This window comes from Sitophilus oryzae, unplaced genomic scaffold, assembly GCF_002938485.1.
Source record: "Sitophilus oryzae breed Bouriz unplaced genomic scaffold, Soryzae_2.0 scaffold_119_pilon_pilon, whole genome shotgun sequence".
Lineage (NCBI taxonomy): Eukaryota > Metazoa > Arthropoda > Insecta > Coleoptera > Curculionidae > Sitophilus > Sitophilus oryzae.
Genome location: NW_022145837.1, coordinates 2,400,950 through 2,426,113, shown reverse-complemented (window position 1 = coordinate 2,426,113; position 25,164 = coordinate 2,400,950). Strand labels below are relative to the sequence as shown.

Below are 25,164 nucleotides of genomic sequence, written 5' to 3'. Positions count from 1 at the left end.
TATAGCACACACTCTTCATATTTTGTCCATATTAATATATTTGTAAAAAATATATTAAAATAGATATTTTCATTCATTTTTAATGTTTTACAAACATTATAAATTAAAAATAATATTTAATTCTAAATATTTGTTTTTTTAGAATTTTTTTGTTTGTCTTTTTTGAAAAAAAACAAAACAAAAATCCGGAAGTCCAATCTAGAAAGATGAAACTTAAAAATAAAAGTGATATCTGTTTCATTTTTTTCTACAAAAAAATAATTTGAATTATCTAGAATATTATGTTTGACAAATTATGATAAAACGACGATAAGACTTGACAAGATACGTCAAATTCTGAGAAAATTTTTTTTTCGTATTTTAGGCACGTTTTCGTATACAGGGTTGTACAGAATTAAAGAACAGAACAGTTTTTCTCGCGTACCTTTTCCTATAATCAGAGAACAGGTTTTGTCAAAGCAAATTATTATTTATTTTCAGTAAAATTAAGTAAATATGGAAAAAAATACTTCTACTATATTAGCTAATAAGTTGTTGAATTAAGTAGTGCTAAAAATGATTTACTAAACAGTAGTAGTATAGCAGAAAAGTTAGATAAAAATTAAAATAAACAAAACATTAATCTCAGATCTTAAAAATCAAAATATTCTTATTACAGACTCTAATTCATTGTCCACCACAGATCATGTTTATGTCTAATGTCTAAATTATATTATCCCACAAATGACATATGTCAAAACAAGCAAAAACCTCGTGATTTGTACTGTAGAATTAAGAAATCACAGGAGAAAATTAAAGGAGCTACGTGGGTAATAGTTGAGAACTTAACATACATTTGCCAAAGAACAGCATTTAATGCTTATTTATATACAAATCAAGCTTACCTTGACACCGTGCTCATTGTAGAAGTCAGCAGTACCCAAACTGGCGTATAGTTTATATCCCAGACTTTTCAGAATTTTCATACTCGGCAGTAGTTCCGTTTTATGCTGAAACAAACATAATTTTATATATCATAAGTGGCTTTAAGTAAAACAGCCAGCAAAATCAGTAAAACACTCCTATCTGTCTCAAATCTCCCTATACTTATTAACATTAATTATTTCCTTACCTTAAAACTGCCTATTGACAACAAAATCGACTTCTTCGGTATAGTAACTCCCGTACTCATCAAAGCCTTCAAGTACGCCTCGTACCGATTATCACCAAAACACGCCACTTCACCTGTAGAAGCCATCTCCACACCCAACATAAAATCGGCACCTGCCAATCTTGAAAAAGAAAACTGGGGAACCTTTACTCCCACTTTTCCGCAACCTCCCAGTACGTCTACAGGCTCTACAGCTTCTCCAACAATAACCCTAGTTGCCATAGCGACGAAATCGTAGTTCAAAGTCTTTGAAACAAAAGGAAAAGACCTAGAGACTCTGACGTTGCATTCTATAACTTTCAGATCGTTGTCTTTGGCTATCAGTTGCATGTTGAAGGGACCTGTGACCTCTAAGGACGCTGCAATGGACTTGCAGATGTACATTATCTTAGCTAACGTTTCCTCGTTGATATCTTGAGGTGGAGTGACCAAAGTAGCGTCTCCTGAATGTACACCGGCGTTTTCAACGTGCTCGGAAACAGCAACGCAGAGGATGATACCGTCACAAGCTACAGCATCAACGTCTATTTCCTTAGATTCGAGGATAAACTTTGATATGACAACTGGGTGTTCTTTACTGACATCACTAGCTGCGTTTAGGTAGGTTTTCAGGTCTTGATCAGAGTGAGCTACGTTCATTGCTGCACCACTAAGGACGTATGAAGGTCTAACAAGGCAAGGATATCCGACTTCTTGACAAAACTGGACAGCAGACTCCAAGTTGGTCAGTTCTTTCCAACGGGGTTGCATTATACCGATCCGATCCAGCATTCTGGAGAACTTAAATCTATTCTCTGCTCCATCAATACAGTCTGGGGAAGTACCCAAAATCCGGGCTTGTTGTCTATGAAGATCCATGGCAATGTTGTTAGGAAGTTGACCTCCCATAGACAGTATTATTCCTTCGGGGTTTTCTAAATCGTAGATGTCCATGACGACTTCAAAGGAGATTTCTTCAAAATACAGTCTGTCAGACATATCATAGTCTGTACTAACCGTTTCGGGGTTATAATTTACCATGATTGTTTTCTTTCCAAGACGTCTAAGTTCTCTCAAACATCCCACAGCACACCAGTCGAATTCTACAGAGCTTCCTATGCGATACACTCCGGAACCTATAACCATAATGTGTTCTTCACTGAAGTCCAAATCGTTATTTGTAGCATTGTAAGTTAAATAGAGATAGTTAGTCGTAGCAGGCCATTCTGCAGCAACTGTGTCAATTTGTTTAACAAAAGGCTTGATGGCGTACTCATCACGCTTCATTCTGATTGCTAGTTCGGTACTTTTCACGGCTACGGCAACCTGTTTGTCAGAAAATCCCAGTTGTTTGGCTTTCAGCAACATGTCGCTTGTCAAACTAGTTTGATCTACGGTTTCGAGCATCGTAAAATAGTCGATAATGTTTTTCATTTTTTGTAGGAACCACGTATCGATTTTTGTGAGCTCGTGGAGCTTTGAGACACTGTAACCTTCCCTCAAAGCCGCAGCTATAACAAACATTCTTTTATCGGTGGGTTCAATGAGTTCAGCATCGTTTACTTCACTGCTGAATGGGTCAAAACCTGGGAAATTCTCGTCAACCATCCGCAAAGCTTTCTGGAAAGCTTCTTCGAACTTCCTTCCAATTGCCATAACCTCCCCAACGCTCTTCATCGAGCTTCCGATTTTAGTACTCACTCTAGCAAACTTGTGAAGGTCCCAACGAGGAATCTTTACCACGCAATAATCAAGACTGGGTTCAAAACAAGCCGTGGTCACTCCAGTGACTGAGTTTTTGATTTCTGGAAGAGGTATGCTTAGAGCTAGCTTAGCTGCTACGTAAGCCAAGGGGTAACCAGTTGCTTTACTGGCTAGAGCTGAACTTCGCGATAATCTAGCGTTTACCTCGATTATAAAGTATTCTTCGGAGTATGGACTCAAAGCGTACTGAATGTTACATTCACCTATTACTCCAAAGTGTCTTATTACGTTGATGGCTGTGGTTCTTAGCATGTTATACTCTCGATTTGAGAGAGTTTGACTAGGAGCTACTACAATAGATTCCCCTGTGTGTATTCCCAAGGGATCTACGTTTTCCATGTTACACACAGTTATGCAATTATCAAAAGCATCTCTGACAACCTCGTATTCAACTTCTTTCCAGCCTTTTAGTGATTTATCGATAATTAGTTGATTTGAATGAGCCAGTGCCTGGGCAGCTAATGCCTTTAATTCGTCCTTATTATTAGCAAATCCTGAGCCAAGTCCACCTAGAGAAAACGCTGCTCTGGCCATAACTGGATACCCTAACTGATCAGCTGCCTTCAAAGCTTCTTCAACTGAACCAACAGCAAGACTGGGTGCGACTTTTTCACCTATTTCTGCAATTCGTTCAGCGAAAACCTTACGATCCTCTGTGTCTATGATGGCTTGGATAGGTGTTCCGAGTATTTTGCAGTTATATTTATCGAAAACTCCCATTTTCTGGAGTTCTACTCCACAGTTTAGACCGGTTTGTCCTCCGAAAGTCAACAATACACCTCCTGGTCGCTCTGATCTGATTACTTGCTCAACATATTCCGGAAATAATGGGAGGAAGTATACTTTGTCTGCTAGACCTTTTGAGGTTTGTACTGTGGCAATGTTTGGGTTGATTAAAACACTCTGAATATTCTCCTCCTTCAAAGCTTTAATTGCTTGTGATCCCGAATAATCAAACTCCCCAGCTTGTCCTATGGATAATCCACCAGATCCTATTATAAGGATCTTGTTAGGAATGTCAGTTTCAACAGGCACATCGCTGACGAATTTCAGTTTGTCTGTCAGTTTATCTTTGACGCTTCTCTTGGAAATTGAGCCTTCTTTGACTGAGTCCAGGAAGACGTCGAAGAGGCATTCCAGATCTTGCGGACCTGCTGTGTGTTCTGGATGGAACTGGACACTGAAGTAGGGCAAATTGCTGTGAACTATGCCTTCATTAGTTAGGTCGTTCGCGTTGGTGAATAGTGGTTCCCAGTGGTCCGGAATGGTGTCTGGATCAATGGCAAAACCGTGGTTTTGGGAGGTCATGTAGCAACGGGAGGTTCCGTGGTGGAGACATGGTTGGTTATGGCCACGATTACCGTATCTAAAAATAGAGAAAAATTAATAAATTGTTATCCAAAATGTTGTTAATATATAAAAAAAGTGCACGATTTACAAGAGTCTTGCAACAAGACCAAGACTAACAAGAATATTTTAATATTTTGAGATTAGTAAACAGAAAGCTTACTTCATTTTGAAACTTTTACACCCAATAGCCATAGATAACAGCTGATGGCCCAAACAGATACCAAAAACTGGCTTTTTCTTGGAACTATTCAGGACACTTCTTATATTCTGGATAGTAATTGCACACATTTCTGGGTTTCCTGGTCCATTACTCAAGAACAACCCATCGAACTCATCTACGTTCAGTTTGTGGTTCCACGGTACCAAATCTACTCTAGCTCCTCTCTTCAAAAAGCACCGAATTTGGTTGTACTTTAGACCACAATCGACAGCACATATTCTAGGGAAACCACCTTTATTGTATGTAACTACTTTCTAAAAAACATAGAAAAAAAATAATTTTTTATACTTAGAAATAGTTTTGAAATTTCTATACCTTTACAGATACTTCTTCTACGAGATTTCTTAAATTTGGATCGGGAATGCTTAATGAGTCTGGTATAGGTAAGCTGTAAACGATCTTGCCCAGCATGGTACCTTTTTCTCTGATGACCTTAGTCAAATCTCTTGTATCGACCCCCTAAAATAATATTAATATATTAGTTAGTAATATACAGGGACAACAAAAAATATAAAAGACTGTTCAGCAATCTTTCAGCGCTAAGTCATCATTATTTGTCAAATATGTGTTTTAGAGTGTGTCTGAGATGAGTTCATATTGTTTAGAGAATTTTAAGTACGTTCCTTTATTATTGATTGAGCAAGTACCGGTTTTTCCGAATTTATTCATTTTTTCTTGAACCCTTCATCAGTTACGATTATTTAGTTCCAATCCTTTGGACTGTTGAAATTTCTATTTCTAAAGCATCAACAACTCGCTATATTATTTAAACACGCTGTCAATTGGTATTTCACACAGGAATATTACACATTTGCATTGAACTTACTTCATATACGGCGTCCACGGGCAAGAGTGTTCTACCAGCGTCTCTTTCTCGAGGAAAATCATTTACCAGCTTACCAATGAGCTCTTGTTCATTTTAGTTAAATCTTTGAGACATTTTTGCAATATAAAAATATGGAATTTTGTTTAACAGCAACAATAAAATTTTAATTTTGACATTGATTGATGTCCGTCAATAAAATTATAGCCCCAAATCAAACGACAATGACAGTTAGTAAAAAGAATATGCAGAAATATACGAAATGCTGTAATGACCTCACCGATCTTTTTCGTCTAGTTGGTAAGTGACTGAGAGAGGTCGACGATATATTATGACGTCACGTTGAACAATAGCTGAACATTCTATACATAAAGATAAAAATTGTTAGGGAAATTCAAATAAAAATAAAACGAGCTGCTTATTTTTAGAATGAAGAAATATATTAATATGTTTATTTATTAATTCATGTTTATTTATTGAAATATTATGTAGATAAATCGATTTTATCTAAGTCTCCTTACCTGAATTCCAGGCACTTTTTGTTCCTCCATCCATTTTGATAGAGTTTTCACATTACGCCAATGGCTCGGTTTGTCGCAATACTCTCCGACAATAAGAGCACCCGCCCATATACGGTGCGACTCAAAAAAACTGAAACATTAAACGTTATTAATTTAAATACAGTCTAGAATTACGTGACAGATTTAAAATAAAGATAATGTTGAACCGGTGATTTGTTTTGACCGAACATTTGAAAGATAAATGTCAACAAACTCTTTGTTTATTGTGTTCTATTTTGTGTAAAAGTATATCGGTCGTTGGAAAAGCTAGCTGCGAGAGCGCTGAAGTCATGATTACTAAAAGCCGCTTAAGATGGGCTGGTTACGTATGCAGGATGCAAGAAAACTGTCCACCGAAATCTCTTCCTTACAGTGAGCTCGTAGAATATTCTTTAAACTGTGGTAAGAGGAAACCGGGTGGACAACTCAAAAGTTACAAGGTTATTTTCCATGAAGGGATAAGCATACAGAATCAGTGGGAGAAAGCACAATAGAACGAACAATTCACGGAATGAATGTCCGGAATGCGGAAGAGAGATATCATCACGTATCGGGCTTTTCGGTCACAGAAAAGCTCATGAAAGAAAACGCCTTCCGTAACTATCTTCTGATGAGAGTCAAATACTCGTCAGCGAGTAATGGCAGTAAGCAGTAAGGCAAGACTAAAAGTAAAGCACCACCAAGATATTGGATTCTGTGAACCCCGAAACGTGTGGCTTCAGAACAATCAAGTAAATATATTAATTTTAGACGATTTTTTTCAATTTCAGTGACAATATTCCCATAAATTTGCATAAACTATCGCCTTAAATTCAGTAATTTCTCCCAAGCAATCGGTACCACTTGATAACATTGATTTTTATTCCGTGATAGTCGTTGTTATTATATCTTTATCAGTGTTATGGCGAAACCTACATATAAAAAGAGTTAAAAATAGTAAATACTATCAATGAGTTAGTCAATTTTCATAATATAAACTATTATTTCTTTTTTTTAATATTAAAAATTCACCCATGGCATGGTGAGCTCCTAGTTCACACTTTAATTTGATAATAATGATAACCTCAAGATATTATCATAATAATACCAATTAACAATTAATTACAGCAATTCATCTATAATAAAAATAATAATATATTTGAAAATGCATTATTTATACAGGGTTCTTGAAGTAACTCTCCCCAGATTTCGCCATAAATTTTTCTGAATAGAAATGGGAAAGTTTTGAATGTGCTTTGTATAAAGAATGTAACTTAAAGATATTTTTGGGGTTTTGGTGCCATATACAGGTAGAAAAGACTATTATAAAATATATTCTTTTGTGTTTGAGGTTTATGTCCCAGAGATTTTTTTTAGAAAATTATACAGGGTACCCAGAAGTTGATTGTATACAACTTGAAACCATCCCTGCCTGAGTAAGTCCCTATATAGTGGAGTGCCCAGAGACTTTTACCTCGGAATTCAATTACTGTGAATGGATTAATGTGAAACCTTCTGTATTGCGTTTTATAGATAAAATACTAAAATGTTTACCCATTTTTTTTCGTTGCTTTTAATTTTTTATTTTAGTAATTTTAGTAAATTCTTAATTATTTCCTTCTTAATATTTTGATTTTTTTTTAATTCTTTTTCTAAGTAAATTTATTGAAATAAATAAATCTAATGCATATTATGCACCTATTCTGCTTATATTCTAATCATTGAAATTTTGATTGAAATCGAATTATACAGGGTGGCGCGTCATATGCGACGCGGTTTTTGCAAGGAGAACAAAAGTTTGTATTGAAGTGAAATTTTCTGAGCTTATGTAAGTCAATTTAAAGTATTTTCTACAGGGTGTCCCCAAAAAGAGTTCTACAGGGTGTCCCCAAAAAAAGTTACACATCAAAGTTATGTTTTTTTTGTAATGGAACACCTTATATATTAATTGATTTTTGGATTCTAGTAAAAAATAAAGGTAGAAAATTATATAACTAAAATGTATAGTTTTTGAAATACATTCGCCGGCACGAAAAATGGGCATCTTAAAACTTTGATGTATTTTAAAGGTTAATATATTTTATTTTAATGGGCCGATTTTGATGATTTTTTAAGCAGTGTGTTGCCAAATTATTTGACTTCTTAGTATCTTTTTCTATGTGTTTGCATCACAGGAGCCATGAGAACCTGTCCAACAGCAGCAATGGAGGTCATTCTAGATCTAACACCACTGCACATTGTCATTGGTCGATACGCCAATGCGACAATGATTAGAATGGTCACTAACGGAATCAGTACTGGAGAACTGTCAGATCAGGGGCTTGCAACACCCTCAAAAAGGAAATACTACTCCTGCAACAAAGTGGATGATATGCCAAAAATGTACAACTTTGAGAAACATCTCAATGTAGTAATGAAGAACAAAAAGTATTGGAAGAGAGTAACGTCTGCTCAGCAGTTAAAATACCATATCATAATTTGATATACTGATGCTTCCAAAACCAATGCGGGAACAGGGATCGGAGAATTTGGGTCGAGAACTAAATACTCCGAACAAATGGGCACCTACCGCATCTACTACCTAGCATCCTACAGGCAGAAATCTACGCTATCGAAAGATGCGTACAACTTATCTCAGATAGTAACTATCGGAAACAAGAAATAGCCATCGTGTCTGATAGTCAAGCAGCGTTAAAAGCGATCAACTCAGTATCAATCAATTCGAAATTGGCCAAAGAATGCATAGAGAAGCTGAATAAATTAGGCAAAGAAAACAAAGTCCTCCTACTCTGGGTGCCTGCTCACCAAGGGATAGAAGGCAATGAAAAAGCAAATGATCTAGCTAGAAAAGGAGCGAACACTCCACTAACTGGACCAGAACCGTTCTGCTTTCCAAGTGGTAATCAACTCAAGGCGGAACTCAAAAACTTGGAAGATTCCGTCCGCAACCTGGAGTGGGAATCTTGCAACGGTCTAAGACACTCGAAGAAGTTTCTGAGGGCTTATGATTAAGAAAAATCACAGATCTTCCTGGGTTTAAGTAAGAACAATCTTCGGATTGTCACGGGGTTTTTAACAGGACACTGTCTCCTCAATTAACACCTCAGTAGATTGAAACTAAGAAGAAACGGCGAATGCAGATTCTGTGGGGAAAATGAGGAAACACAGTACACCTCATCACTGAGTGCGCCGAGACGACAACCATTCGTGCCATGAATTTTGGTACCACTGATATTGGAGATGGAGAACTACCCTCTATAAAACCGTCCCAGATACTGGCTTTTGTCAAAGCCCTGGGACTGTATGATGAGTTATGATTCAAGAAAGGGGGACACAATGGATCTGTAAGGTCGAAGTGATTAACCCCCCTCCCACTCATTCTAAATTCTAAAATTCTAATCGTTTTCTAAATTAAAAATGAAACTCCCCATCTGCTAATTATAAGAGGGAAAACAAAATGTTGATATTTTTGATGAAAGTTTGAAACACCCTGTAACATACGTTAAAATAGCAAGAAATTTAAAAATTATTTTATCATCTAGATACATCCTTTCTCGATGGTTTGTTTTTTGGTACATCTCATTAGCTTTATTTTTGTTGGAAATATTCGGTTTTAAAGAAGGCACTAACATTTTTCGTAATGACTTTGCTTTTGGGCCTAGTCAACACATCTAGTAAGTTCTGGTACCGAAGCAAGCTTCTTGACATAAGATTTGCTTCATTTAATCTTCTTCTTGTAGTCCGTTAGTTAATATGTATGGTTCTTAAGTGCAATTCATTATCAATTTGAAAAGCTGACAAACGGCGGTTTCTTAGCGATAAACTTACAATAAGTCGATCGTCTCGATTAGAAGTTCTCATACGAAGGTTCCCGGACGTCCAGATGGACGTCCTCATGGCCGTGGTCATAATTCAAAAACCACTTAGTATACGCTATGGTATTAAGGTATTTTTGGAACCAGAATTTTATAGCAAAATTCACTAAACTCGAATAAATAAATTATATATATTTGACTCACCCTGTATATCTATAAAAATATTTTTGAAATGTGAACTACCATTAAACATATATTTTGTAAAAGGTTTGGAGTGAAAATCTCAAATAGGAATCCTGATACAGAGCTTTTCCGGAAAAACGAAGCCATCTTGTATGTATGCATTTGTATATGTGTGTGTTTATTTAAATATGTACTAAAATGAAAGCAACGAATTTAAATAGGTAAACTTTGTAATATATCTTATTAACAATACAATGCAAAAAGTTTTATAAAAATTCGTTCACAGTAAATGAATTCCGAGGTTTGTATCTCATAAGGGCTTAAAGCACTCCACTAACAACCAATAATAGGATCTAAAGCAAAGGCTTGTTTTACATGCTAACATTACTGTAAATCGTCACTGTCTTGTTCAAAAGCGAATATCTCCAATAAAAATAAAGCTATGGAGATAAACTAAAAAAGGAACTATCGATAAAAGATGGCCTCTTGATGATGAAGTGGTTTTTAAATCATTTGCTTTGTTAAACTATTCTCAGGATGTTTCAAACTTTCGCCAAAATAACAACATTTTGTTTTCCCTCGTATAACAGACAGATGGGGACTTTTTAATTTGAAAAGAAGTTGAAAAATCAAATAGTTTAGTTACAAATTGCTTAAAAAATCATCAAAACCAACCCACTAGAACAAAATACATATATTGAACTTTATAATACATGAATATTTCAGAGTATCCATTTTTGTGCCAATCAGAATTATAATATAAAAACAATAAAAAAGTGTATTTTTTTATAATTAGACTATTATCCTTACTATGGTAATCCATGTTCGTCCTGTTGTTCTCCGGGTACTCCATAATTTCCTATAATCGGGTAAGTCAGTATCAAAATCTGAGCACGATAACTTGGATCCGTCAGAGATTCTGGATAACCTACCATACCAGTCTGGAACACTACAAAAATACACATTTAAATCCATCTATCTTTTTTAAATATATACTGGGTGAGTCAATTATAGAGTAAAGTTAGAAGAACGAAGAACTTGACTTAATTTATTTAAGTAGGGAGAGAGGGGCAAGTGCGGCACAGGGGGCAAGTGCGTTTTTCGAAATAATTTATACATTTGGCATCATAGCCGACAACAATCAGTGAAGTTTATGTACCTATCAACAAGTGCATAGTGTTATTGAAAATCCAGCTGAACATTGCTAAAATTAAGGTAAATATAAATATTTTTCGTATTCCACATCATGTGATGTAATATTTAAGGCGAATTACCTAGACTTTTTTCATAAATTAAGGGCAATATTTGGACATTTCTTTATGCTCATAACATAACCTACTATCTCTGTAATAACACCTGATATGTACAACGTTGCCAAATGTACCTGTTTCTTTTTAAAGAAATATTCGAATTGTTAATGTCACCTTGGGGCAAGTGAGTCTTTTTCATGACTCACTTGCCCCACAAAGTTCAAATTATAAATAAATAATTCGTTCTTTTTCGCAGGTTGAAGATGGTTCGGAACTACGTGCGCAAGACACAAAGAGGGTCATAGTCAGAGGATGCTCTGCACCGTGCTTTAGAAGCTGTTCATAATTAGGAAATGTCATTAAAAAGAGCAAGTGTTGTCTTCAATATTCCGAGAACAACCATACAGTCATGATTAACTCGTCAAGAGCTCAATAAACTTAGAAACTTAGGCAGATTTAAACCCGTGTTCACTGCACAAATGGACATAAAATTGCGAATAATGGAAATAGAATAGAGCAAATTCGAAGCGGCTGAAAATATTCTTCAAAAAAATTCAATCAAGAAAGCGACGCGGCCGATAATATTCTTCAAGAAAAATCCATTAATTCAAAAAAAGCGTCTGTTGAGGTCATTCTTCAAAAGAACTCCAATCCGGAAAATGTCAATTTGTCAATCATGTCCTAAAACTTAGCTAAGTGTGTGGGTGACACACTTACCCCATACCTTGGGGCAAGTGAGTCATTTGACATTTTTTTTTGTAAATCTGAAATTTAACCAAATATTTAATTTTTTGTTTATTTTTTTAAGGTAGTTTACTACTTAAACAGTTAAAGTTAGTATTTATGTAATAAACGTTTTTCTATTTCTTAAAATAAAAAAAATAGTACATCATTGAACGTTAAGGTGCCGCACTTGCCCCACTCTCCCCTAAAGTTAATAAATAATATAAAGTAGTAATAACAATTATTGATAACTAATTATTGAACTACTTATTAATAGTTAATTTAATACAATATGTCTTTATAATATAATACAATCACAACATAAAACAATGGATGTATTTTCTTCATAGAGCTTTGTAATCATTTCTATTACACAAAAACTTATAACACCGGTGCTTATTAAACTTAAATTGTTATTTAAACTCGTTTACAATTTGCTTAATGGGCTCTTTTATAAATAAATGCTGATTTCCTGGTCACTGATTCTCACTAATTCGAGCTATAGATACTGAAAATAATAAGAATTATTTTTATCAATATACAGGCATACATATTTTGTATTACATACTTCTGTTTATTTAGTTTAAAATTAAGATTTTTTTAAATTGAGATTTTTACCTAAATAATGAAAACGACAGGTTTTTCTTGTTTAGTACTATACAGGGTGGGCCTTAAATAAGTGCAAATATTTTAAGGGTAGTATATTTCGACTCCAAAAACTCTATGAAGTTTTTTTTCGCGAAAAAAAATTGAAAATTTGGAATTTTTTAACAAGTAATTTATTTTTTTTAATGTTTAGTTAAAAAATTGGCGCCGGGAAGCACGTATAGCCGCCCATACTAAAATATGTTAATAAAAAGTTGGTAGGCAGTTCTTTTAGTTTCAAAGTAAAGGAATTTTTCCAAATTTTTTTTAATCTCAAAAACTGCGACTTTGACTGATTTTGATGTTATTACAAATTTTGTTGCAAATATTATTCCTAATCTTAAATTGAAAACCGCGTTTCGCTAGCTACTGTAATTTCGGAGTTACGATTTTTTTAAATTTTTAACCCCCTCCTATACCCCCTTACCAACCCCCCACACCCACCAAAAACTAATGGCCAGATTCTCGGTTTGGCGGTTTTTAAAAGCGGTTTTTTAGTTATCTTGTTACAGACGGACAGACAGAGGACAGACAGACGGACAGACAGACGGACAGACAGACGGACAGACAGACGGACAGACAGACAGACAGACAGACATGACAGACAGACAGACAGACAGACAGACAGGACAGACGGACAGACGGACAGACGGACAGACAGACAGACAGACAGACAGACAGACAGACGGACCGACCGACCGACCGGACCGACCGACCGACCGACAGACAGACAGACAGACAGACAGACAGACAGACAGACAGACAGACAGACAGACAGACGGACAGACAGACAGACCAGACAGACAGACAGACAGACAGACAGACAGACAGACAGACAGACAGACAGACACCATGAAAATATTTTGTATTTAGGTCATTTATGACCCAACAAACTCATTTTGAGTGAAATTAAAAACTTTTTTGCCGATCTTAATAGCCTACTATGCCTGTTGGTATGGTCGGCTAAAAATATAATAATATCTAGATAATATGGCAATATAGGTAGTAGATTAAATTTACAAGAAAGAAAACGCAGAAAAGATCCAGTGGTACCCAAAATTTTAACAAGAAAATCATTTTTTTGAAAATTTTCAAATTAAAAGAACTCGGTTATTTTAGACTTATTTGAAAAACGGTAAAGAGAAAATATTATGTTTCTTTTATCGAGATCTACATCCCTGAAGAATATTTATACTTGTTTGTCATTAGAAACTGTCAATATCAAAGTCTGCTTAATCATAAAGTTTTTTGATCATATACGGTATATTTTCCAAAAAAAAATATAACAGCAATTTTATTGACAAGAATTGGTAATCCAAGCTGTACAAAATTATTTATTAAACATATTCATAGTAAAACAGAATGTTTATTTGTTTTACCGTATTTAAATTATTATCTCTATATTATTTGCTTTTTAGATATTATTTTAGATATGTATTCATGTATTATAGGAGATTTATCTTGAATGAATGAATTTTCCTGCTGATATAAAATTGCTGAAAAGGTGTTCTTTCTGTGATTTTGTGAATTTGTAGATGTACAGGTTTCTGTATTTTATAATTTATTACCTTTTGACTGTTTTTTTTTATTTATTATATTTCCATATACAGGGTGTATTTTTATTTTACTATTTTCTTTATTCCTCTGACGAATTTTGAAACAAAAAAAATTCTGGCATAAATTGCTTATTAATATAACAAAAGTACCTACTAAAATTTTTTTGGTTCATTCTGTATAATCAAATAACTCTATATCAAAGTGGCAAATCGAAAAACTTTATACAAAAAAAAATAATTTTCTCTAATCTTTAAGTTGCATTATACTCTGTTTTTTTTCTCAGGTAAGATTTCGACAGACGATGACAGAAAAAAAGCAGATGACGTCCCATACCAATCTATTTATTTTACTAAAAAAAGTTTCTAATAATTTTAAGTTAACTATGGATGGGTTTAAATATAAATTCGTCATGCGTCGTCACTTGTTGTTTTTAACCAGTTTTATTGGTTTATTTCAAAAACGACAGATCGTATTTCAATTTTATTGGTTTGACGGAACGATGAACGACAAACGGACGCCGATGCGTATGAACTCGCTTTTAGATTTTTGACGTTTTTCAAAGTCTTGCCAAATTATAGGTTATAATTTTGTGACAACTTCTGTCAAATACCCTGCGTTTTGGAAGATGATGCATTTTGATTCGTGTTATTACGTGTGTTTTGTGTCTTTTGAAGTCAAGTGGAGGAAAAATCGAGTGAAAATTAACTGTAGAACCCAGAACACAGTTTATGGTTAATACTCGCTGCCCAGGCAGAAAGTATTATACAGATACACCAATAAAGTTACTATCAATAAAGTTCGTATACCATCTCGTCGTAGATAAGTGCATCTGGAATATGGTAGAAGGACCATACTAAACACATACTAAAAACTGGAGTAGCTGTAAACTATCGACATCACACGATAGGTAAATAATGGATTTTAGTACTGCAGAAAAATAATGTCAAAAGGTACTGGTTTAAAAAAATTAAGATTAAAGTTAATTAATCAACCTGTGAGGTATGAAATTTGGTAAGTGTTATTTTTAATAAAATAGTTTGTTTTATTTATGTTGTTTTATTTATTCCTGCGGAACATTACATATTTGTATTTGTACATAAGATATATTGATAAATATAATCATAAATGCGGGAAGTTTCATAAAGCTTGAAAGTAAGAAATAGTACTTTTTTGTATATTTTGGTATGTGGTGTCTTGTTTTTGTTTGTTTTGTATTAACACATACCGTTTTTTATTAAATATAATAAATCGATTACATTTTTTCAGTTGTATCCTTGTATATGAATTATTTAAACAAGGGTTGTATACAGTTTTTTTCACAATATTTTGAAGTTACTTAGTCAAATTTTAAATACATATATTAATTTCCTGCTATGTGTTCCAGTTGTACCAACTTATTTCTTTGTAAAATAAAATAAACTACTTTGAAATTTAAATGACAGACACATCTATCAATGTCAAGGATCTTCTCGTTGGACAGACTATACCTCCTTTTTTTTAATTGTGTCTTGAATTTTTGTGACACCCTGTAGATTATATCTGTTAAATTATACTTAACAGTTTAGGTTAGTTCCATCTTTTTTGAAACGCGACAAATAAATTTTAAAATAATTTCAAACTTTGCAAATAATATAAAAAGACTTAAAGTGATACCTTGTAAGTAATTATACAGGGTGTTTCAAAAAACATGTGCCATCTCTCGTGGGGAGATTCCTTACGTAAAAATAAGATTTATTTTTCATATCAACATAGGTCCGATTCTGCTTTATTTCGTAGCTACAGGGTGTTAAAGTCTTAATATTTTTTCGATTTATTATAATTTTCTCTCAAGAACTTTTAGCGTTTCCAATGAAATTTTGAGAATAAAAGTTACTACATAGATAAATGAAACAAGTTTAGATTGGAAAGTGCCCATAAGGACAATGTAAACACTATTTGGCGCTATTCTTGCAACGGTCGCGACCCAAAACTTTTGAAAATTTCGGAGCGGTTCGGCTTTTTCCGGAATTATATCGCCAAATATTGTTTATTCAAATTTATTATTATTTTCGTTTAATTTTATAAATAAAATACAGTGTGTTGCATACAAGAAACTTTATTTTATATAAGGACGCATGTATGAAATACCTATGAAACATTGGAAACCGACGTTATGCCACGATCCACGATGGTTTTTGCAGTTCACAGTTCACAGCACAGCTTTTTAAGTTTTTAATGCCACTTTTTCACAATTATCACCGGTTGGAGTAAATAAAACTTGAACTAAACTCACAAGATAGCAATAATTACTTTGAAAATGGACGCTATAAACACTTTTCGGAATTTCTTTAATGAGAGCGGTTTAGATTTTGAAAGATTATTATGATTTTTGAAGATTCTGACTTTGACAAGAGAAAATTATTTCTGTTTATGCTTGCCGTTGTTCTTAGCGACCGCTATAGCAGCGCCAGATCGCGTATAACGGTCGCGACCCAAAATAATTTCGCGACCCAAAATGTTTACGGGCTTTGCAATCTAAACTTGTTGCATTTATCTATGAGTTACTATAAATACGACATATTTTAAAGCTAAAAAATGTTGACATATTCACCAGGGACCTGTATATGGGTTATAAATGGAATATTTTTCTAAAAAAGCATGTACGCCACTGGCCTTTTTTTCTCTTGACAGCGAAAAAATATAGAAAAAAAAATATCTTATAGGCGTAAAAGTGCTTTACTTTTATGCCTAGGCGTTAAAATGACTTATTTATATTGCCAATCACGTCGCAAAAATTAATACTTTTGTGGCGTTTGAAAAATAAATATTATTTAATAATAACAAATCTTTCACCAGCGAAATACACACTTTACATATTTGTACAGTATCGTCAATTTGTTGATTTTGTCGCGTTCACGACTTAGATCTAAAAATAACATTTTCATTTCTGCAATTCTATTTATTTTAAACTAATTATAAAAGAACTAAAATTAAGACCATTGACATTTGTGATGACATTCAGTGAAACAACAACTAAGATTTTTAAATAAGAAACAGGCAGAAATAGAAGTTAGAAGCTGTGTTAACATTTCTAACATTGTGAATTTTTTGAACAAAGGGGCGATATTATACAAGGTGTCTATTAAATAAGGGCAAGTAAGTAAACTGTTTTCATTTAACTTATTTTGATTCGTAAAATACGTAATAGTTCCATGGGGACGTAATATTTACACACCCTGTACATTTAATATGATATTTTTGAATGAGAATATAACGGTAAATACGCTAGAAGAAAAAAATATACAGTAGTATTCAATTTCAAAAAAGTAATGTAAAAATACATTTGAATCCCCCAGTATATCTATAAAAATAGTTTTAAAATGTGCGGTGCCATTGACCTCACGTTCTGTTACAAAAACAAGGCAAAAACGAATTCGGAAATTTTTGAGAACACTGTGTATATGCATGAATAATTAAATCCTTTTATTATTTTCTTTCTCAGTGTACCTATGTACAGTATGTCCCCAGATTGTCTTTACTAGAAAAAACAATTTTTATTATTATCATTTTGAGAAAACTGCATTGTTTATAAAACAATTTGCTTGTTTTATAATGGTTAACACTGTTTTATACTTTTCCAAATTTCCATACCGTTTCAGAGAAAAATAAAAATATATACAGGGCGAGTTTTAAATAAGTGCAAATATTTTTAGGGGTCGTATATTTCGACCCCAGAAACACGATTAAGTTATTTTCGGTAAAAAAAAATTGAAAATTTGGATTATTTTTTAGTTAAAAAACATCATTTGTTGATAATACGGCAACATAGGTAGTAGATGAAATTTACAAGAAAGAAAATCCAGAAAAGATCCAGTGGTTCTCAAAATTTTAGCAAAAAATCATTTTTTCTATTTTCAAAATAAAATAATTCGGTTATTTTGGATTTATTTGAAAGATGTTAAAAAGAAAATTTATTCCTTTTATCGAGATCTACCTGTCCTTAAAATATTGGCTACTTATTTAAGACGCACCCTGTATATGAAAATATAAAGTTGATTTTTTTCCAAAGTCCCAAAATTCAAAACACGTTTATAAGGCAATATCATTTTTAGATTTTCATTCTTTAATAGATGGCTATTATTAATTTTATTTAACTATTACCATAAAAAAGCGTTTTGAATTTTAGGACTATATTTTCATGTATTTTTATTTTTCTCTAAAACGGTAGGGAAATTTCTAAAAGTATAAACGGGATTAACTATTTTAAACCAAACAAAAACTTTTGTAAAGAATGCATTTTTCCCAAAAACTCAACAATAAAAAAGTTTTCCCTCTTGTAAAAAAAATCCGGGACATACTGTATAGATAAATAAATAAATAACCTCAAAATTATCTCTACCACTTTAAAGCTGGTCTACACGTGTTTTTTTCGCTCCAAGACATACTTACCGACTTCACCATCCGTGGGCAGTACCGCTCCAAAAGATTTCCCAGTGAAAATACTGCCATTTTCCAGAACTAAATAGGCCGGTTGTTCCATGATGCCGCGTATCAACTTTGGGCCACGCGATATCGTGCGGCAGTACTAGATACGATCACCACGATCGACCAGGCAGTACTGGTGGTTCCGCCATAGAACTTGGGACAACATCGGCTTGTTGATTGGTTATCGGCAGCGTTGCCAGCGCGTTTTTCCGAATCAAGAGCACTAGTCAAGAGTTATGCACCACCGCACTATGGTTTCTAGAAGCTACTTTTTTGGGCAATATTAAACAACTTACATTTAATGGAGAATATTGACTGTAAATTTGTGTTTTTAATAAAATAATAAAAAGCTAATAATATGAAGTTATTTTTAATCTTCTCATTCAACGTATGATTAACTTTTACCTATGAAGCATCTTCTGTATCTAGTTCCTAAAAAGAAAGTTGATCAAGTAATCGAATTACTGCTGTCCAAAAAACAATCTTTTTTAGAAATATCTTCTTGCTCTTCTTCTTTTTGCATTTCTTCTTCTCCTTGATCTCCCTCCTAGCATTGCTCTTCTTTTCCATGCTTCTCTTCAAATTGTTCTTCATTTATCTTCTTTTCGATAAAGTCAGGCACACGAAGTAGGTTAAGTACATCGGCAGGATAACTAAATTTACAAAGCAGCCTGCACAAGTAGTGTATTCTGCAGCCTGCACAAGTAAAGCCCAATCCTACTTATGTTCCTCGGAAACTTTTGAGGCCGTTCTTCTCTGGGTTCTGGAAGATTGCTCCGAAAAAGGTAATCGTGGGCGGCCGACAGATGATGTGGATAAAAGAGGTTCATTTAACTCAAGGATAAAATCCTCCTTTAACCAGTCTTCATTTTGTTTTAAAAGTAAATCTTTAAGCCGCAAAGCCGCCTGCCATCTTCTTTCAAAATTTATACAAAGGCGATTTATCTTTTTTTCCATTGTGCCTGATAGTTCTTGTTCATTATTCTGAAATTTCTGTCTTACAAAATTTGGACCATACCCGTTTTTCTCAACTTTATCGGCCCCTTGTAGCCATTTTCCCAAAAGATGTATGTTTTTCAATCAATACATAACTGAAAAAAATTCTTTTAAAAAAAGTTGCAGCTAGTAGCAGCCAATTTTTTCTTTCATATGTTCAGAAAGGATTGTTTCAAATTTTACTTATTAACTTATTACTTATTAATTTTTTATAAGTCAAACTAAACTTTTAACTTTGTATTTATGTTCTGTCTTAAACTCATTATTTTTAATTAATTAAAAAATAATGGACGCTGATTCCTATGTGCAATTGTTAGTGATTTCTTAAAAATACATACCATAAAGTATAAAAATAACAGTAATCCGTTTTTATATCCCACTGAACTATATCACTTAATCAAACGAAACTGAAAATAAACAAAAACTGAATAGGCACAAATACTTCACTAGAAAGTCTGAATATAAATGCTGATAAGGAATAAAAATGAAAACTAAACAAAAATATCACATGTATATATTTTTGTCTTCTTCATTTGTATATTTGCTTGCATTCCACTTACAAAAAAAGTCCATATACAGTGAGTCTAAAATATGTATTTTGGCCAAAAAATTAGCTTCTAGAAACCATAGAGCACCGGTTCTGCTCAAATATTGATTGACACACACTTTAGTAAAAACTTTAACAATTATGTACACTATGTTAAAAGGAATTAAAAGTAAAATGACAGTGCAATGAAACAAAAGACTGAGATTAGAGTAGTAGTTGGAACCAACGTTGGCCGCATCATTTGGTATAAGCCGGTCCCACACGATGTGTCAAACACCTTACAACGTTGGATACAGGGACATTTGCCACATCGTGTGGGAGACACACTTGTGAATTGCCAGGTTGATGCATCCAACGTTGGTTGCGTTGGAATATGGCAATTCACAAGGGTGTCTCCTACACGATGCAGCAAATGTTCATGTGTCCATCGTTGGAACGTGTTTGACAAGTCGTGTGGGACCGGCTAGGTTAGGTTGTGACTTTTTGGCAGATTCTCAGTCAGCTAAATAATTTCTAAACCTGCAAATAGCCAGCGGCGCGGCGCCGGCGTACCTTACAACTTAATATTCTTAAAATTACTGTTTAAGAGTAGGCGACAATACTTCGGTAAAAAGGACAATATAGTCTGGAGAATACTATTGTCTGAATAGACACGGACCTGACCAAATCGAAGCTCAATTATTTTACGATAGAAATTCCTTACCGAGTGATAATAATAAAAGTTATAATTGCTGAAGGCTCGTTTATGGCTTTAAGGGTAAATGAATGGTGGGCAATTTCAGAGGAGGTCGTACTCCAATGAGGCACAAATACAATAATCATTGGCGTAAATACAGGGGTGCCCGGGCGTGCCGGGCCCCCCAGGTGCTGCTGGGCACTCCCCAGAGAAATCCTGAATTATGACTGTTGGCTACGTGTTAATTTTTATTTGCTTGTGATGCAGTAAAAATGACGTTTTCTAGTTTTACTAGAGTTACTCTTAGTTAATATTATTTTGTTGTGTTCAAAAAATGTGTTAATTTTTATTTTTTTAGAAAATTTGTAGGTATTTAAGTAATCTACGGGAACACAGTTTGATAACCACGTCTATGAAATTTATTGATAGAGAAATTCATGTAAACGTTTTATGTAATTTTAAAAAATGTGTTTTTTAAAATTATTTTTCATTTAAAAAAAAACAAAAGCCCTAGGACCCTCCTGGGCTCAAACGCATATTAAAGATAAGCAGGGTTACAACAATTATCAAGAAATATTATATTTTCCTTTCCTCAGTGTTTATAATTCTTTTTAAAAAGTGGTAATTATGCTATTTATAATTTTTATTTATACTGATAATGTATAATGCTGCCGCTAAAAATTAGCAAAATTATGGTGAATTTTTGTTTTCATTTTTTATCACTTTAAATTATCAATTAAATTGATTTTTTCAAAAGATTTCATGTTGGAAAAACTTATTTGTTATTGTTTATTGAAAGCGTGTAAATTTTTGTTTCTACTATCAGTTTGTTTACAGATTTGAACAAGTAATCACACTACACGATACACTTAATTACAACTTCCCATTAAATTTCCTGCATTTTTCAATAATCCTTTTTTTAAGATGTTTTTATATTAAATGTTTTTTTTTCATTAATTGGTAGTGGCGAAGTTTGACATCATATAATGTCATTTAATAGAAAGTCAACGATTTATAATAAAAATACCGGGTGCGTCTCAAAAATGCCTCACCCCTATAACTTTTGTATTTTTTCAGATAAAAAAAAACGAGATTGGGTAGGTTAGTATATGCAGAGCCGTCCTGAGGGGTGGAGCAGAAGAGCAGTTGCTCCAGGCGGCCAAATTTGAGGGCGGCCGTTTCGGTACAATTGTACTGAATTCGGTACATCTTGACCAAATTCGGTACGTCATGCGTCAGTCCTACATTTTGGAAAAATGGTCATTTTCGGTACGAAATTTCCAACAGTATAAATGCAACTAGTAAACTGCTTCAGAATGAGAAACTCGACATCATTGAGTTCACAAAAGCTCTAAAAGCTATCGACGACTATTTTGTCAAAATAAGGACTGACGACCATTTTAGAGAAATATTAGTGGATGCTGCAGAGCTGGCAGAAGAGCTGGAAATTGAAGCAGTTTTTACTGACATTAGAGCTCGTCCAAGAAAAAAAACTAAACAGTTTTTGTATGAATCAGTGGATGAGCCAATTTTAGATCCACAGGAAAAGTTTAAACTCGATTTTTTCTTTGTTGTCCTGGATACAATCCATGAGGCTTTCCAGGAAAGGTTGTTAAAAGCTCACTAGGACTATTTTTCGTTTTTATACGACTTCACAGTTCTCAGGAATATCAACGAGAGGAAATAACAAAGCATTGTATGGATCTTCATCTCTATTTAACGGACGGAGACAAACATGATATTAATGGCCTAGAGCTTCAGGACGAGATATTAGTTCTAATTGCTCTAATACCACCAGATAATGCCGAAAACTTCAGTTGTCCAAAACAAACACTAAAATATTTCAAAATTCACGATCTGATTGGAAACTTTTCAAATATTTACATCTTATTATCATAAGAATCTTATTAACGCTGCCGGTTTCAGTGGCAACCGGAGAGAAAAGTTTTTCTAAACTCAAAATAATTGAGAATTACCTAAGATCAACTATGATACAAGAACGATTAAGCGGATTATCTTTAATATCTGTTGAGCACGAAATAGCGAACAGTCTAAACATCGACGATTTTATTTCCATGTTAGGTCCATGTTAGGAATTTTGTTTCTCAGGATTATGTCTATGTATTTATTACGAATTTTGTTTTGTTAATATATATATTAATCGGTTTAAAACGTTCTACATCTTCCGATGCCATCTCTCTGCCATTCCGACGCCTGTCTGTCTCTCCATGCACCGTCTCCGAGAGATATTTCCTCCATAAACGGTCTACCCGGTCTACCCGGTTTTCTTCTTCCTGCAGGTTTCCAGTTTATAATTTGCTTTGGGATTCTTATTTCTGCCATTCTTTGGACATGCCCGTACCATATGAGTTGACTGTTCTTTATGTCGTCCACTATCGTATGTTTAACTTCCATAATCTCTCTTATGCGTTCATTAGTTATTCGCTCGAGTCTTGATTTGCCTGCTGATCTTCTCCAAAAATCCATCTCTGTAGCTTCCAGCATTCGTTTTGTTGTTTCCTTAATTGGCCAGACTTCACAGCTGAACGTGGTTATACTCTTTATGATGGTATTGTATATTAAAGTTTTGTTCTTGTTGTTTATGCTTCTGTCCCACAGTATTCCATTCAATACCGTGATAGTATTCCTTCCAAGTTGGTTTCGTTCTTTAATTGCTGTATCCAACAGTCCATCATTTGTGATTTGCATACCCAAATATTTGTATTTTGTGCAGCACTAAATTTTCTTCCCTTCTTCTAGCATTAGATCTTGTTGTTCTCCTCCGATACACATATATTCTGTTTTGTTAGTATTGATCTCGAGTCCCCATTTCTGATATTCTTCTATAAGCTTACATGTCATCGTAATCTTGTGCTATGATCACCTGATCGTCCGCGAAGCAAAGTGTGTAGAGCATGTTATCCTCTATGGGTACTCCCATATTTCTACATTTTTGCTTCCAACCTTTGAGAACGTGTTCGAGATATATCTTGAACAGTGTTGGTGAAATACAGCACCCTTGTTTTAGACCTTTGGTTCCATTAAATCCTGTTGTTAAATATTTAATTTAGATTAAATTTAAATTGAATCACGCTAAATGTTTTGTTAATAATTTATAATAATTTATATTATCTAGTTTTAGGTGTTAGTTTGGCCAATGTACCTTATAATATTTTTTTTTATTCTTGTTAAGTACCATGTGATGCTCCTTTTAAATACAAAATTTAAATGCTAATTCTGAAAATCTTGCCATATATTTATTTCCTTTTTTACGGAAAGCGTTTGATAATATTTCTTACCATCTGTGGCACAACTTTCATCATTTTTTTTCACACCTGATTCTTCGGATCAAACCTCGCACTAATAAAAAAAAATTGTCTGTTGGGGGGGGTGCATTTTTTCGGGCTTGCTCCAGGCGGCCAACAGTCTAAGGATGGCCCTGGTATATGACATAAATTAGGATTGACTGACGTATTTAATTATTTTCAACCACTTCCTGTTTCACCGGAAATGACTACAACTTTTGATTTTTAAAAGGCGCTCTCGGTATATTTCTACTTCATTCGATAGAAAATGACACTCTAAATAGAATGGCATATCTTGTGTCAATTTTTTATATTGGCTTAAAAAATAATCGTATTTTAAATTTCAATCTAGAGTGCCATAGATAGCTGTGTTAAAAACGCTAATTTTTAATCAAGGAGTCTTGGAAAAATAGATTCGATCGTCTAATGTTTTTCGTGTCTTTTCCTGACCGGTTAAAAGATGCCCAAATCGTATTTTCGGTCATATATCCATTTTTTCAAATAAAACAAGGGTGGCAAGGGCGTAGATAAGGGGGGTAACTGGGGACAGTACCCCCCCCCCTGACGCTTGACGAGATACGAGAATTGAAATAGTCATTGACTATGAAAGGATTTTTTTTAATTAATGTCCGACATATAAGAACACTTTGTATGCTTTTAATTATGTTGATGTATCGTTTATAATATGTTCGACCTAATTAAAAGCACACAAAGTGTTCTTATTGGCCAGGACAGATTAGTGGGGTTAACTCTAATCAATATCCATAAAGATATTGAAATAAAGGTTGATGCTGTTATTGATAGGTTTTCCAAACAGCGTACTAGAAAACTTGATTTTGTTTTGTAGTTTTATTTATAGTTTATAGTTTTTATAGTTTTTTTTTGATAGTTTAGAGTTTTTTATTTATAGTTTATAGAAAATTAACTAATAAACGTCGTTGTTTCATTTTTGTTAATGTTATTTACAAATCTATATTTTAATTTTTGTGTTATGTTTTTATATCTTTTTGAAGACAGAAAAATCGCCGTCGTTTTAATTCGACAAAAAAATTCCGAGGGTGATTTTTTTTGCGACTTAATCATAGTACCACCCCCATAGCATACACCTATCTACGCCCCTGAAGGGTGGTTCATTAGCATATTTGGAAAAAGTATTTTTTTACGAATAATTTGGAACT

The 25,164-nt window shown here is 33.8% G+C and overlaps 1 protein-coding gene across 1 annotated transcript in view; it reads right to left on the bottom strand.

Moving 5' to 3' along the window:
- The window catches only part of LOC115891909 (CAD protein-like), a 50,908-nt gene extending 32,294 nt beyond the window's left edge, over positions 1 to 18,614 (bottom strand). Inside the window, exons 1-7 of the mRNA XM_030912509.1 lie at positions 18,427 to 18,614; positions 10,634 to 10,772; positions 5,808 to 5,937; positions 4,779 to 4,922; positions 4,404 to 4,717; positions 1,112 to 4,259; positions 885 to 989 (exon numbers count right to left, since the gene is read on the bottom strand). Of these exons, the coding sequence (XP_030768369.1) occupies positions 885 to 989; positions 1,112 to 4,259; positions 4,404 to 4,717; positions 4,779 to 4,922; positions 5,808 to 5,937; positions 10,634 to 10,772; positions 18,427 to 18,517 (4,071 nt within the window). The 5' untranslated portion in view covers positions 18,518 to 18,614. The remainder of the gene's footprint in view (positions 1 to 884; positions 990 to 1,111; positions 4,260 to 4,403; positions 4,718 to 4,778; positions 4,923 to 5,807; positions 5,938 to 10,633; positions 10,773 to 18,426) is intronic.
- Positions 18,615 to 25,164: the final 6,550 nt, after the last annotated feature.